The 16,567-nt window shown below is 49.6% G+C and overlaps 1 protein-coding gene across 1 annotated transcript; it reads left to right on the top strand.

The window, feature by feature from the left end:
* The first annotated feature begins 6,943 nt into the window (after positions 1-6,943).
* On the top strand, positions 6,944-12,756 carry LOC121137794. The gene is given in 6 exon segments (XM_040740506.1): positions 6,944-8,905; positions 8,907-9,654; positions 9,657-9,719; positions 9,722-9,834; positions 9,836-11,780; positions 11,783-12,756. Coding segments are annotated over 6 exon segments (5,244 nt in total). The 3' UTR covers positions 12,196-12,756.
* Positions 12,757-16,567: the final 3,811 nt, after the last annotated feature.

Below are 16,567 nucleotides of genomic sequence, written 5' to 3'. Positions count from 1 at the left end.
ATCCACCATGATCAAGTAGGCTTCATCCCAGGCATGCAGGGTTTGTTCAAATATGAAAATCCATCAATGTAATCCACCATATAAACATCCTGAGAAACAAAAATCCCATGACCATCTCACTGGATGCTGAAAAAGCCTTTCACAAAATTCAACACCCCTTCATGATAAAGGTCTTGGAGAGAACTGGGATAACAGGAACTTACTTCAACATAATAAAAGCTATATACAGCAAACCACCAGCCAACATCAAACTAAATGGACAGAAACTCAAAGCAATTACTCTAAGATCAGGAACAAGACAAGGCTGTCCACTCTCTCCATACCTCTTCAGTACTGTACTTGAAGTTCTAGCCAGAGCAATAGGACAACAAAAGGAGATCAAGGGGATACAAATTGGAAAGGAAAAGGTCAAACTTTCACTATTTGCAGATAATATGATAAGTGACCCAAAAAACTCCACCAGGGAACTCCTGCAGCTGATAAATACTTTCAGCAAAGTGGCAGGATACAAGATCAACTCAAGAAAATAAGTAGCCCTACTATACACAGACGATAAAAGGGCTGAAAAAGAAATCAGAGAAACATCACCCTTTACAATAGCCACAAACAACATCAATTACCTTGGGGTAAGGCTAACCGAACAAGTGAAAGACCTGTATAGCAAGAACTTTGAGTCTTTAAAGAAATAAATCACCACCGTTGGTGGCGCACACCTTTAATCCCAGCATTCGGGAGGCAGAGGCAGGCGGATCTCTGTGAGTTCGAGGCCAGCCTGGTCTACAAGAGCTAATTCCAGGACAGCCTCCAAAGCCACAGAGAAACCCTGTCTCGAAAAAAACAAAACAAAAAAGAAAAGAAAGACAGAAAAGAAGACACCAGAAGGTGAAAAGATCTCCCATGCTCTTGGATAGGTAGGATCAATATAGTAAAAATGGCAATCTTACCGAAAGCAATATACAGATTTAACGCTATCCCCATTAAAATCCCAGCACAACTCTTCACAGACCTTGAAAGAACAGTAATCAACTTTGTATGGAAAAACAAAAGACCCAGGATAGCCAAAACAACCTTATTCAACAAAGCAACATCTGGAGGCATCACCATCCCTGACTTCAAGCTCTATTATAGAGCTGTAGTCCTGAAAACAGCTTGGTATTGGCACAAAAATAGACAGGTAAACCAATGGAATCGAATTGAACACCCTGATATTAACCCATACATGTATGAACATCTGATTTTTTTACTAAGAAACTAAAAATATACAATGGAAAAAAGAAAGCATTTTCAATAAATGGTGCTGGCATAACTGGATGCCGGCATGTAGAAGAATGTGGATCGATCCATGTCTATCACCATGCACAAAACTTAAGTCCAAATGGGTCAAAGACATCAACATAAATCCAGCCACACTGAATCTGTTAGAAGAGAAAGTGGGGAGGCACTCTTGAACGAATTGGTGCAAGAGAACGCTTCCTGAACATAACTCCAGTAGCACAGACAGTGAGATCAACAATTAATAAATGGGACCTCCTGGAACTGAAAAGCTTCTGTAAGGCAAAACACACAGTCAGCAAGACAAAAAGGCACCCCACATATTGGGAAAAGATATTCACTAACCCCACATCTGACAGAGGGCTGATCTCCAAAATGTACAAAGAACTCAAGAAGCAAGTCTCCAAAACACCAAAGGATCCAATCAAAAAATGGGGTACAGAACTAAATAGAGAATTCTCAATAGAGGAGTCTAAAATGGCTGAGAAGCACTTGAGAAAGTGCTCAACATCCCTAGCCATCCAGGAAATGCAAATCAAAACAACTCTGAGATACTATCTCACTCCTGTCAGAATAGCTAAAATCAAAAACACCAATGACAGGAGAGGATGTGGAGAGAGGGGAACACTCCTACACTGCTGGTGGGAGTGCCAACTTGTACGGCCACTTTGGAAATCAGTATGGAGATTCCTCAGGAAAATGGGACTCAGTCTACCACAAGACCCAGCAATTCCACTCTTAGGCATATACCCAAAAAATGCACATTCATACAACAAGAGTGTCTGTTCCACTATGTTTATAGCAACATTATTTGTAATAGCCAGAACCTGGAAGCAACCTAGATGCCCCTCAACTGAAGAGTGGATAGACAAAATGTGGTACATTCACACAATGGAGTACTATTCAGTGAAAAAAAAAAACAATGGAACCTTGAAATTTGCAGGCAAATGGAAGGCACTAGAAGAAACCATACTGAGTGAGGTAACCCAGTCACAAAAAGAGAAACATGGTATGTACTCACTCATTTATGGATTTTAGACATGAATCAGGGGAGTGCCAGCATACAATCCCACTGCCAGAGAGTCTAGGAAACAGAATCTTCATCCAGCAACTGATGAAAGCAGAGGCCGATACCCACAGAAAAACACTGAACTGAACTCCTGGAATCCAGTGTCAGAAAGAGAGAACTGATGGGCAAAGGAGTTAAGACTGGGCTGGTTTAACCCACAGAAACAGCTGACCTGAACAAGGGGATGCTCTTGGACTCTAGATTGATGGCTGTGTGGAAAGCATGGGACTGACCCAGACCCCCTGAATGTGGGTGCCAATGAGGAGGCCTAGGTAATCTATGGGACCTTGGGTAGTATTTATCCCTGGCATACAAATAGACTTTGAGTGCCCATGTCACAATATGGGAGGATCTCTCAGCTTGTATTCTTGGGGAGAGGGCCTAGGCCCTGACCTGGATGAAATGACAGTTAATGGAGATCTACCATGGAGGGCCTCACCCTCCTTGGGGATCGGACTGGAGATTGGGTGGGGGACTGGGGGACCTGGTGGAGAGGGCAGGGGAGGAGGGGATGAAGAGGGAGCTGGGATTGACATGTGAAACAAGATTGTTGCTCACCTAAATAAAAAAAGAGAATAATAATCCCTTCAATAAGATAATATGCTTTCCCTTCCCAGAATTCCTTCCCCCAGTGCATTTTCAATGAACCACCACAAGACTCAACATTTTTTCTTCTTTTTTGTCTTTTTTCTTTCGATGCTGTCAGAGCCTAAATGTGCTTTTCTGACACTCTAGGCTTCCTTATCTTTCTCTCTACAACTCCACTCCCAACTAGGTGACTGCCATGTGACTGCTCTTCATGATGTCTTAGCTCAACCATGGTGTGAGAGTACATTTAGGTTACCTGAAATTCCATCTTCCAATGTGGAAGCAGATTCACAAAGTTTTTCTAGTAACAAAACAAAGAATGTAGCACCTTGTTAGGAGTCATTGACACACATTGCCAGCTGTGGTGGTTTAAAAGTAAATGGCCCCAAAGGGAAGGAATGGCGCTATTAGGAGATGTAAGCTTGGAAGAAGTGTGTCACTGTGGGGGAGGGCTTTGAGTTCTCCCATGCTCAAGCTACTCCCAGTGACACAGACCACTTCCTGTTGCCTGCAGGATGTGGGACTCCCAGCTCCAACTCCAGCACCATGTCTGTCTACCTCCTCACCAACATGTCCCACCGTGATGGTAATGGACTGAACCTCTGAACTGTAAGTAAGCCATTCCAATTAAAATTTTTCCTTTATCTGAGTTGCAATGGTGATGATGTCTCATAGCAATGGAATCCATAACTAAGATACCAACTATTCCCTAAAGACAATCACTATTTAAAAATAAAAGGTATCATCTCTCAAAAGATGTTATATGTGTACATAGCAGCTTGTATATAATATACATTATATGTATTGCATAAAAGGATATATGTAGATTGCTTTACACTTTAATTATTGTACTTACTAAGACATCTTGAAGACATATATATATACCTGAAATCCAGATAACTCCTTCAGAGCTCTCTCAAGTTGGGGTGAAGGACTGGGCTCTCTACCACTAATCCATGACTGCACATAGGTTGTGTGTGGGGAGGAAACATTGTGACCTTTTGATCGAGAGATTTCTTCATTTCAGAGAAATCCCTGAGGAGTGGCTGAGAACTCTGCACGGGCAGCACTGTGGCAGCTACGGTAATAAGTCCTGTAATATTGAAGGGCAGCCTGGGCAACAAATGCCAGCCACCATTGTATACACCAGGCTACTGAAACAGGCCTACATGTCACGTCCTGCTGTGGGCACTTTATCAGTATAAACACATGCCTGGAGCTGTGTGTTCAGCCTGCCCCTGGGAAGCCCTGAGTTGAGGAGCAACCTGACATCTGAGAATCCTATGACCCCGCAGGTTACAAGGCCTATTCTAGTAAGTTGTCTTATCTATTTGTTCATCCACTCATTCATTCTGTGGTGGTAGAGACTGAACATCTGGCCTCATACATGCTAGACAGTCACTCCAACCTGAGTTAGATCCACAGTTTGTTTATTCATTTCTTTATGGTTTGTTCATATGGCTGTTGGCAAAAAAACTTCAGCAACAGGCATGTATGTCTACATATGTGTCTATCTGAGTGTCCTCACAACATGGTAGCTGGTTGTCCCAAAACAGGCAGTTTGAAAGAGAAACAGCTGACCTGAACAAGGGGGAACACTTTGACCTCAGACTGATGGCTAGGAGGCCAGCATGGGACTGATCCAGACCCCCTGAATGTGGGTGTCAGTGAGGAGGCCTTGGCAATCTATGGGGCCTTGGGTAGTAGATCAGTGTTTGTCCCTGGCATACAAATGGACTTTGGGTGCCCATCTCACAATGAGGGATACTCTCTCAGCCTGGACTCTTGTGGGAGGGCCTAGACCCTGCCCTGAACGAAATGACAGACTATGGAGATCCCCCATGGAGGGCCTCACCCTCCCTGGGGACGGAGTGTGGATTGGGTGGGGGTCTGGGGCACCTGGGGGGGTTTGGAGAGGGGGGGGAGCTGGGAGTGACATGGGAAGCAAGCTTGTTTCTAATTTAAATTAAAAAAAGAAAGAGCAAAAAGAGGCCTCAGAGCCATTCACACCCTAATCTTAGACAACACAAATCATAGAGCTTTACCTCTTGAAGAAATTAGCATCAAATATTCACAAACATTTACATAGAGAGAAGGCTGTTCCCCCCCAAAGCAGCTGGCTGACTAAAGGCAAAAGCAACAAGAGACTTTAATTCTCCCCTTTTTGTGTGTGATAAGGATCTGTTCTTACAATATTTTAATTAAAACAGAAATATTAAATACATATTTTAAATAGAATATAACTCTTGAACATGTGGAAAACAGGCAGGTCTGCTGCTTGCAGCTCCTCTGCCGTGCCTTCTCTGGGTTAACTTCACCAGACAGGAAGAAGGAGAGACAAGATGATCATTCCGCGAGCTTCTCAGAGGGCTCGTCATTTTCCTAGAGCATAAACAAGGGGTCAGATGACTGCGCGCTGTTTGAGAAGCGGCGCTGTTTGAGAAGCGGAAGTTGTGGGGTGGGTCGTTAGACCAGTAGTCTACTTCCTGCATCCTCATTGGCCCACAGTTTAACGCAGAAATGATCTTACTATCTATCCCCAGCCGCTTGGCGGCAGGTACCGCTTGAGACACACAGACATCCCAGGAATGTTCAAGAAGACCTTCCATTTGGGCCTTTGAGTGCGCTCCCTGTCCTTAATCTTTGTAATCTCAGCAGCTAAGGCCCACCCTGGAATCTTGAAAAAAAAAAAAAAAAAAACAGGGACATGTGGGGCAAGATCTGGCAATGTCCTGAGAGAGAAGCCACAAGAGACTGGGCAAACCTGTTCCCCGGAGCCCTGATGCTCTCCTGAGTCAAAAAAGTTTCCACCCTACCTAGTCCTTTGCTGACCCCTTCAGGCGAGGGAAAGAACTTCAAGCCTTGCCCACGCCTGACCTTGCACAGACTTCAGGGTCTCCAGACTCCACACCGTGTGGAAATCCAGCTGTCACAGCAGCAAGTAGGACCAAATAGGGCCTCCCTGCCATCAACAGGTACTTTGTTTACGAAGGCTAGTCCCTCACTTTGCAACCTGAGTGAAAGACCCCCTCCCGACATAGCCCACCAGGAACTGTCTGAGTTCACGCTAAGGTCGAGGGCCCCTGGCGCCTTGAGGGCTTGACAAACAGGATATCAGTGGTCGGCCATCCGAAACTGGGGAGTTAAAACTGGGGAGTTTCCCATCCACAATGTGCCCGAGATGAAAGCTAAGTCAGCCACCTGCGACTTCCTTGTATTCAAGCCAGGTGGCCCCAGTCTAACCTCTCTTCAAGCCAGGTGGCCCCAGTCTAACCTCTTGCCTCATTAAAATTGACCAATGGAAATCCTGTGACCATGCATCCGCTTCTGTACCCACACTTTTCGCTATATAAAGCATCCCCGTTCCCCATCTGGGCGCGCTTGGTTCCCGAGACCAAGACGCCCGGGTACCCGTATGTGTGATCAATAAAACCTCTTGCTGATTGCATCCATACGTGTGGCCTCGCTGATCCTTGGGGGGGGGTCTCTCAGATTGAAAGTATCCCAAGTGTGGAGGTCTTTCATTTGGGGGCTCGTCCGGGATGAAGACCCCTGCCCAGGGACCACCGACCCACCACTGGGAGGTAAGCTGACTGTGCGGATCCACTGTTTGTCTGGTGTCTAGTGTCCTCCAGTGTCTGCCCGCCCAATCGTATGTGTCTCTGAAACCGCGCCTGCGTCTGTAGTACTCAGCTGCGTACATCTGTAATTGGCGGTAGGGGAGGAACCGACGGGTTCGTAACCCCCCCCCCACTGAGGCTCCGGGAGACGTCCCAGGAGTGTCTGATTTTTGGCTCTCACGGGTCTATGCCCAGGCATTTTTCTGTCCTGTTTGGGGCCGTCCCTCAAGGAGAGGGATTTTCAACCCTACTGAGGGAAGGAGAGAGGCAGGTTGCCCTCCCATCTGAAAATTTGCTTTCGGTTTTGCGCCGAAGCCGCGCCGCGCGACTTCTTTGTCTGTCTCTGTGTTTGTTTCTTGTAACCGGTATTTGTGTCTTCATCCTTTCGGAAGAAATGGGACAAACAATTACCACCCCTTTGTCCCTCAGTCTCGAACACTGGAAAGAAATACAGGAATATGCACATAACCAATCCGCTGAAGTGCACAAAAAGAAATGGGTAACTTTCTGTGCCTCCGAATGGCCCACCTTCAACGTCGGGTGGCCGCGGGATGGCACATTTAGCCTAGACATCATTAGGCAGGTAAAAGAAAAAGTCATGGACTCAGGGCCACATGGACATCCTGACCAGGTGGACTACATCATCACCTGGGAAGCTCTGGTTCAGAAACTGCCTGCATGGGTCAAGCCATTTCTCTCTGGAGTGGTCTCTCTCTCCCCCAAGTCTGCCAAACCATCCGCACCCTCTCTCCCTCCTCCCCTGACCCCACTCCCAGCCCCTACCCACTCCCGATCCACCCTATACCCAGCTCTTGTGCAAGCCTCTCTCAAGGCGCCCCCCCTCCCCAAACCTAAGGTCCTGCCTGCAGGGGAAGAGACTCTACTTATGGATCTCCTGTCCAAGCTGCCTCCATATCAAGAGGCACCCCAAGAGGTGGCTAATGAGGCAGAAGCCATGCCTGCCGAACGCCCCGCTGCGACTGATGAGGCGGCCCCCTCACCTATGGCAAGCCGCCTCAGGGGGCGAGAACAGGCCCCTGCGGACTCCACCGCCCTGCCCCTGCGTACCGGCCCGGACGGCCAGCTGCAGTATTGGCCGTTCTCCGCCTCCGATCTCTATAATTGGAAAAACAATAATCCTCCTTTTTCTAAAGATCCCTTGCAATTGATCTCCCTTTTAGAATCAGTCCTAGTGACTCATCAACCCACCTGGGACGATTGCCAACAGCTTTTACAGGTGCTCCTGACCACTGAGGAGAAGCAGCGGGTCCTCCTCGAAGCGCGGAAGAATGTGAGGGGAGCGGACGGACAGCCTACCCAGCTCCCTAATGAGATCGATGTGGCCTTTCCCTTAACCAGGCCGGAATGGGACTTTGCTACTGAGGCAGGTAGGACCCATCTGCGTCTCTATCGCCAGTTGCTCATAGCGGGTCTCCGAGGGGCAGCTCGGCGCCCCACCAATTTGGCTCAGGTAAAACAGGTTTTGCAGCGAGCAGAGGAAACGCCCGCCGCGTTCCTCGAGAGATTGAAGGAGGCATACCGCATGTATACGCCTTACGATCCGGAGGACCCAGGACAAGCCACTGGTCTTGCCATGGCGTTTATCTGGCAGTCTGCCCCAGATATCCGTAATAAGTTACAGAGGCTGGACAATTTACAGGGGTATACGGTCCCTGATTTGCTAAAGGAGGCAGAGAAGGTATTCAATAATAGAGAGAGCCAGGAAGAGAGAGAAGAACGTTGGAGAAGAGAAAACATTGAGAGGGAGGAAAGGCAGCGAAAGGAGATGGAAGAGAGAGAAAATGCCAGGGATAAAAGGAGACAGAGGGAGCTTTCACGGTTGATGGCCACTGTAGTGTCAGGACAGAGAAAGTGGCAGGATAGACAGGGAGGAGATCGAAGAGGACCCAGGGTAGATAAAGATCAGTGTGCCTACTGCAAAGAACGGGGACATTGGGCACGGGAGTGCCCAAAGAAGCAAAATCGGAACAGAAATACAAGACCCCAGGCCTCAACTTCTCTCCTAAATCTAGAAGACTAGGGGAGTCGAGGCCAGGAGCCCCCCCCGAGCCGCGGCTAACCCTACACGTAGGGGGGGCACCCCGTCACCTTCCTGGTAGATACAGGGGCACAGCACTCCGTTTTGACCAGGTCCCCTGGCACGTTGAGCGGCCGCACGGCCTGGGTCCAGGGAGCCACAGGAGGGAAGACCTACCGCTGGACCACCGACCGGCAAGTGCAACTAGCGACTGGCAAGGTAACCCACTCCTTCCTCCATGTCCCAGACTGTCCATACCCGTTGCTGGGTAGGGACTTATTAACTAAATTAAAGGCTCAGATACATTTTGAAAAGACTGGGGTTAGCATCACTGACCTGTCGGGAAAGCCCTTTGCATGTGCTCACCTTGTCCATAGAAGATGAATATAGACTACATGAACGAAGCAAAAAGGCCCCAACCGATATGGAGGAATGGCTACTCAAGTACCCCCAAGCATGGGCAGAGACCGGGGGCATGGGTCTCGCCGATAGCCAGCCACCCATAATTGTGTCCCTGAAAGCGAATGCCATCCCAATCGCCGTGAAGCAGTACCCAATGTCCAAGGAAGCCAGAGAAGGCATAGCTCCTCACATCAATAGACTGTTGGATAAAGGGATCCTCATACCCTGTAAGTCCCCCTGGAACACCCCTCTATTACCCGTCAAAAAACCAGGAACGGGGGACTACAGACCAGTCCAGGACCTCCGAGAGGTTAATAAACGGGTTGAAGATCTACACCCCACAGTACCCAACCCCTACAACCTCCTTAGTGGGCTATCGCCTACCCACGTCTGGTATATGGTCCTGGACCTCAAAGATGCCTTCTTTTGCTTGAGGCTCCACCCCAACAGCCAGTTGTTATTTGCCTTTGAATGGAGAGACCCAGCTCGGGGAATCTCCGGTCAGCTGACCTGGACAAGGCTACCCCAAGGGTTTAAGAACAGCCCCACTCTCTTTGACGAGGCACTGCACCGGGATCTAGCCGTTTTTCGGGTCCAGCACCCCTCTCTGATTCTACTCCAGTACGTAGATGATTTGCTGCTGGCGGCTACGTCAGAGGAAGACTGTCGCCGGGGCCCGAGACCCTACTCCAGGTCTTGGGGAGTCTGGGGTACCGGGAGTCGGCCAAAAAGCCCAGCTCTGTTTAAAACAAGTGACCTATCTGGGCTACAAAATAAGGGAGGGGCAGAGGTGGCTAACTGAGGCCAGAAAGCGAACCATTCTGAACATTCCCGCCCCAAGAACTCCCCCGACAATTACGGGAATTCTTGGGGACCGCAGGGTTCTGCCGCCTCTGGATCCCAGGTTTCGCTGAGTTGGCCGCCCCCCTCTATCCCCTCACGCGGACCGGTATCCCCTATAACTGGGGAACGGACCAGCAGCAGGCCTTTGAGAATATCAAACAGGCCCTCCTACGCTCCCCGGCCCTGGGACTGCCCGACTTGCTGAAGCCCTTCGAGTTATACATTGACGAAAGACAGGGCTACGTGAAGGGGGTGTTAACCCAGAAGCTGGGACCATGGAGGAGGCCGGTGGCCTATTTATCCAAGAAACTGGACTCAGTGGCCGCAGGATGGCCACCCTGCCTCCGGATGGTAGCAGCGATAGCAATTCTGGTTAAAGATTCTGGCAAACTGACTATGGGTCAACCCCTCACCATTCTGGCCCCGCATGCTGTCGAAGCAATCATCCGGCAACCCCCGGACAGATGGCTCACCAATGCGAGAATGACTCATTACCAAACCTTACTATTAGATACCGACCGAATCCGGTATGGGGCCCCGGTGGCCTTAAATCCGGCCACCCTCCTACCTCTCCCTGGCACCCCCGAACACCATGAATGTCAGCAGATTCTGGCCGAGGTACATGGCACTCGCCCAGACCTCTCAGACTTGCCCCTCCCCAACCCTGAACACGTCTGGTACACGGACGGGAGCAGCTTCGTGGAGCACGGAGAGCGGCGGGCCGGAGCGGCGGTGACCACGGAAGATCAGGTAATATGGTCCCAAGCCCTACCTGCAGGAACCTCCGCTCAGAGAGCGGAGCTCGTAGCTCTGACCCAGGCCCTAAGACTGGCGGAGGGAAGGAGATTGACGGTGTATACCGACAGCAGATATGCCTTCGCCACGGCCCACATCCATGGCGAAATATACAGAAGGAGAGGTTTGCTTACCTCGGAGGGAAAAGAGATTAGAAATAAAAAAGAAATACTAGCCTTGCTACAGGCCATCCATCTGCCGCGAGCTCTCAGTATCATCCATTGCCCGGGGCACCAGAAAGGGGACACTCCAGTTGCAAGAGGCAACAGGATGGCCGACTGGGCGGCGAGGGCGGCGAGGGCGGCGAGGGCAGCCGCCACCGAGGGAAAACGGGTCGAAGCCCTATCGGTTGACTCTAGACCACTCTATGATGACTCCCGATGGGAATACACGGAACAAGATGTCAAGGCTCTGCGCTCCCTGGGAGCACGGGAAGATCTAAAAACAGAAAAATGGATGTACCAAGGAAAGGTAGTGTTGCCCTACGAAATGGGCCGCCATTTGATCTCCTGGCTGCATCGCCTCACGCATCTCAGCTACCAGAAGATGAAAAAGCTTCTAGAACGGGAGGAAGAGGTTTACTTCTTTCTACAGAAGAACGATCTTCTCAAAGAAATCACTGAACGTTGTGACGCCTGCGCCAGGGTGAATGCTTCTAAGATCAAGCTGCCTCCGGGTATAAGAACCAGAGGTCACAGGCCAGGCACTCACTGGGAAGTAGACTTTACTGAAATAAAACCGGGCAAGTATGGATATAAATATCTACTGGTTTTTGTAGATACCTTTTCAGGATGGCCGGAGGCATTCCCGACAAGACACGAGACTGCCGCTGTGGTGGCCAAGAAGCTATTGGAAGAAATCTTCCCCCAATACGGGATGCCCCAGGTAGTAGGGTCAGATAATGGTCCCGCCTTCATCTCCCAGGTAAGCAGAACAGTGGCCACCTTGTTGGGGATTGATTGGAAACTACATTGTGCATACCGACCCCAGAGCTCAGGACAGGTAGAGAGAATGAACAGAACGATTAAGGAGACCTTAACCAAATTAACGCTTGCAACTGGCACTAGAGACTGGGTCCTCCTGCTACCACTTGCCCTGTATCGGGCTAGGAACACGCCCGGACCACATGGGTTGACCCCATTTGAGATCCTGTTTGGGGCCCGGTGCCCATTGTTAATTTCTTAGGCCCCGATGTTTCTGACTATGCTAATACCCCTTCTCTACAAGCCCATCTACAGGCCCTCCAGCTGGTCCACAAGGAGGTGTGGGAACCTCTAGCCCAGGCGTACCGGGACCAAAGAGACAATCCGGTCGTGCCCCATCCGTATCAGATCGGAGACGCTGTCTGGGTCAGACGCCATCAGACCAAAAACCTCGAACCTCGCTGGAAGGGACCATATTTGGTTCTGTTGACCACCCCCACCTCGGTAAAGGTTGACGGGATTGCCGCTTGGATCCACTCGAGCCACGTCAAGCCGGTCCGATCAAACGACCCTCAGCCACAAGGAACATGGACAGCCCATCGCACCCAGAACCCTCTAAAGATAAGACTCTCCCAAGTTGTTTAATTATTTTACTGTGCTTTGTGCGAGTAGAGGGAAGCCCTCACACCCCACAGCTCTTAACTTGGCAGGTGTTCTCCCAGACGGGGGAGATGGTCTGGTCTCTCTCAGGCTACTACGCGCCGGGTACCTGGTGGCCTGCTCTCACTCCCGACTTCTGCCACCTGGCCGCCGGGCTGGAGATCTGGGACATCTCCACAGTCGGGGCCCATGAGATGACTCAAAATATACAGTCTCCCCTGCCACCCCTAGGAAAGACCTGGCCACAGGGGTGCTGCAATCCTAGAGCTAGATGTCTCCTGGCACAAATGGACTTCTACGTCTGCCCTCGACAAAGACAGTCTCGAGCCTTAAGATGTGGGGGATACGAGAGTTATTTCTGTGCCAATTGGGGTTGTGAGACCACGGGGGATGCCTACTGGAAACCCAGGTCATCCTGGGACCTGATTGAGGTACACCGTAATTATTCACGGCCCCCTCTGGGCCGCTTTGATTGTGATTATGGCTCCAGTAGATGGGGCTCTTGGTCCTGCAACTCAGCCACCTGTCTCCCCCTCAACATTACCTTCACCCAAAAAGGAAAACAGGACTATACTCAATGGTTAAAAGGAAAAACCTGGGGACTGAGATGGCACATGCCATGGGAAGATAGAGGCGTTATCCTCAAAATCCGTTTGACCGCCCAAACTAGTTCGGCCCCTATTGGGCCAAACCCTGTGCTGGCGGACCAACGGCATCCCTCCGACCAATCTGCCCCTAAGCCAGAACGCCTTCCCTCACTGAACGCCACCAATTCGCCCCCCACCAGCACCACTGAGGCTGCCCAACCTGGCACGGGGGACCGGCTTATAGGCCTTACCCAGGGGGCCTACCTAGCCCTAAATGGGACTCAAGCTGACAAGACTCAGGATTGCTGGCTCTGCTTAATGTCAAGCCCTCCCTACTATGAGGGCACTGCAGTGGTCGGGAACTATTCCAACCACACTTCCCCACCGCCTACGTGTACCGAGGGATCCTCACACCGATTGACCCTAACTGAAGTCTCAGGACAGGGTACATGTCTAGGGAAAATTCCTCCCTCTCATACCCTCCTCTGCAACTCTACCCAGACCTTGGGCCCAGGAGCATACTATTTGGCCGCCCCTAATGGCACTTACTGGGCGTGCAGCACAGGTCTGACTCCCTGTGTATCTACCGCCGTTATGAACATGTCCCGGGACTACTGTGTCCTAGTCCAGCTATAGCCGAGAATTACTTATCATACCTCAGAATATTTTGTCAGCCAGTTCGAAGAAAGATCCCAACTTCGAATTAGGAGGGAGCCGGTCACATTAATGCTGGTCCTCATATTGGGGGTTGGGGGAATAGCGGCCGGGATAGGCACTGGTGCTAAGGCTCTTTCAGAAACCACCCAGTACCACCAACTACAGACAGCCATGCAGTCGGACATTAGAATCCTTGAGGAATCGGTAACAGCCCTCGAGAAGTCACTCAAGTCTCTGTCTGAAGTAGTCTTGCAGAATAGGAGAGGTCTGGACTTATTGTTCCTTAAGGAAGGGGGATTATGCGTAGCTCTAAAGGAAGAATGTTGCTTTTACACCGACCACACTGGAATCGTGAGAGACAACATGGCCAAGCTGAGGCAGAGATTAGATCGGAGGCAGAAATTCTTAGATGCCCAACAGGGTTGGTTTGAGGGCTGGTTCAATAGGTCACCCTGGTCTACTACCCTAATTTCTGCCATAGCAGGGCCCATAATGGTTCTCATTCTCATTCTGATATTGGGGCCCTGCCTACTTAACCGTTTAACCCAGTTCGTGAAGGATAGGTTCTCTGTCATACATGCAATGGTTTTAACACAACAGTATCAACAACTTAAACAGATGGACCCAGGGTTGACTAAACCACTTGAATGAAGGATTCCATTCAGTCGCAAGAAAAATGGGGGAATGAAAGACCCCCTCCCGACATAGCCCACCAGGAACTGTCTGAGTTCACGCTAAGGGCGAGAGCCCCTGGCGCCTCGAGGGCTTGACAAAGAGGATATCAGTGGTCGGCCATCCAAAACTGGGGAGTTACAACTGGGGAGTTTCCCATCCACAATGTGCCCGAGATGAAAGCTAAGTCAGCCACCTGTGACTTCCTTGTATTCAAGCCAGGTGGCCCCAGTCTAACCTCTCTTCAAGCCAGGTGGCCCCAGTCTAACCTCTTGCCTCATTAAAATTGACCAATGGAAATCCTGTGACTATGCATCCGCTTCTGTACCCACGCTTTTCGCTATATAAAGCATCCCCGTTCCCCATCTGGGCGCGCTTGGTTCCCGAGACCAAGACGCCCGGGTACCCGTATGTGTGATCAATAAAACCTCTTGCTGATTGCATCCATACGTGTGGCCTCGCTGATCCTTGGGGGGGGGGGGGTCTCTCAGATTGAAAGTATCCCAAGTGTGGGGGTCTTTCACTGAGGACCACCCCGTGGGCCACAAAGGCGTGGCTGAAGACACGCAGGCAACACCACTATAGGCCATACTCACGTCTTACGCTTCATATTTATGATTCTTCCCTTCAGACAAGTTCATACAATGGATGATACCCAGTCTTGAGGTAATTTTGGACTGAACGGGGTGGCATGTAGACTGACTCTTTTCCATCTGGCCCCACAGCCATTTAGCTTCAGTAAACACACTGGCGCTTATATTAACTATAAACTGTTTGGCTGTTGGCTCAGGCTTCTTATTGGCTTGCTCTCTCTTAATTATTAACGCATAACTATTAACTATGGCCTTACCTTACTGTAGAATGTCTGTTGTCCTGTCTTCCCAGTACTATATGGCGTCTCTCTCCGGCTTCTCTCTGCCTTCCCCTCCCCAGAATTCTCCTCATCTGGTAACCCTACCTGTACTTCCTGCTTAGCTACTGGACAATCAGTGTTGTATTCATCAACCAATAAGAGGAACATACATACAGAAGAACATCAGTGCGTCCACAAATCGGGCTCCTGCTAGTGTGGGACATGGCAGTCACCCCAGAGGCTGTAGACAACAATAGCATCGCCTGCCTCCATCTGCTGCCTCCCATAGAGCTTTTAAGGAGGCAAAGCCCTGTGTAAAACAGTCTCTGGCCTTCTGCTCCTCTGAGGAAGAAGGCCAAGGCCAGAGTCTGAAATCAACAAAGCTCAAAAGATCCTCCCTCCTTTGGGAATCAGAGAACCACACCAAAGCCTCCTGCAGACCGGGTGTACGTGTTGCCTGGCATTTGCATCCTACGGAGTAATTAAGTGACAGGGACTTTCCTGAGACCCCACTGGTCAGACCAGAGTCATGACTGAAGACAAATTAACAACCCACAGATTGAACCCTCTAAAGTAAGTGTTTGCTTTGCACAAAATGGCCGTCGCTCTCACATTCCCCTGAGCTTTTTCTTCAGGATAAATCTTGGCTTTGGGAGAGGAGGCTAGAAGCTTGTAAGCTACTACACTGAGAATTCCTTCAGTTTCTCCACAAGAAGGAATGCAGCTAACGATTTCTGCACAGTGAGCTTTTTCTGATAGTGTCCAACCTGGGGGTCGCTCCTTCTCTTCAGGAGCCAAGGCTACTTCTAAATCCCTCAGTGTCGGCTGGGCGTTGGTGACACAAAATTTTAATCCCTGCACTCAGGAGGCAGGGGCAGGTAGATCTCTGAGTTAGAGGCCAGCCTTGTCTACAGAGCGAGTTCCAGGACAGCCAAGACTATACAGAGAAACCCTGCCTAAAAATAAATAAATAATAGAAAATACATCCCTATGATCCATTCCCAGATACTAGGAAATATGCATTATTGCAGAATGAACAATATGCCATCTATGGCAAGCTAAATATTGGTCCTAAAGGTAATAACCATATTAATTCCTCAAGCCTGTGAATATTTTCTTCTGTGATAAAAGGATTTTACAGGTTAAAGATCTTTTTACAGGGATATTGTCCCCATAACTGCTTTACCATCTGCCTCCCCTAAGGACTGAGAAAATAATGCCTAGAAACGTGCCTGCGGAAGGCAGTCCTTGTGATGTGCAGGGCTGCTCCTTCTGTACCAGAAGCCTGGTTGGTCTGTCAGCATGGGCCACTATGTCACCGTGGGCCACCAAGCTTAGGTGAGCATAGGTGCATGCATTAATCCGTTGCTCTCTGCTCTTGACCTTGGATGTAACGTGACTTACTGTTCAGGTTCCTGTTGCCTTGATTTGCCCAAAATGATGGACTGTAACCTGGAATTGTGACACAATTCCTTTCTCCCTCCATTTGCTTGTCCAGTTATTTCATCGCAGCAATAGGAAATTAAAACCAAAACAAAGCCTGAGTGTCTCCTCATTTTAAAGGAAGAAACTTCCTGAATTTGTATGA

Source organism: Mesocricetus auratus, unplaced genomic scaffold (genome assembly GCF_017639785.1).
Source record: "Mesocricetus auratus isolate SY011 unplaced genomic scaffold, BCM_Maur_2.0 Super-Scaffold_100707, whole genome shotgun sequence".
NCBI lineage: Eukaryota > Metazoa > Chordata > Mammalia > Rodentia > Cricetidae > Mesocricetus > Mesocricetus auratus.
Note: the sequence above shows the minus strand (reverse complement) of the source record. Positions and strands in the feature narration are given on the sequence as shown.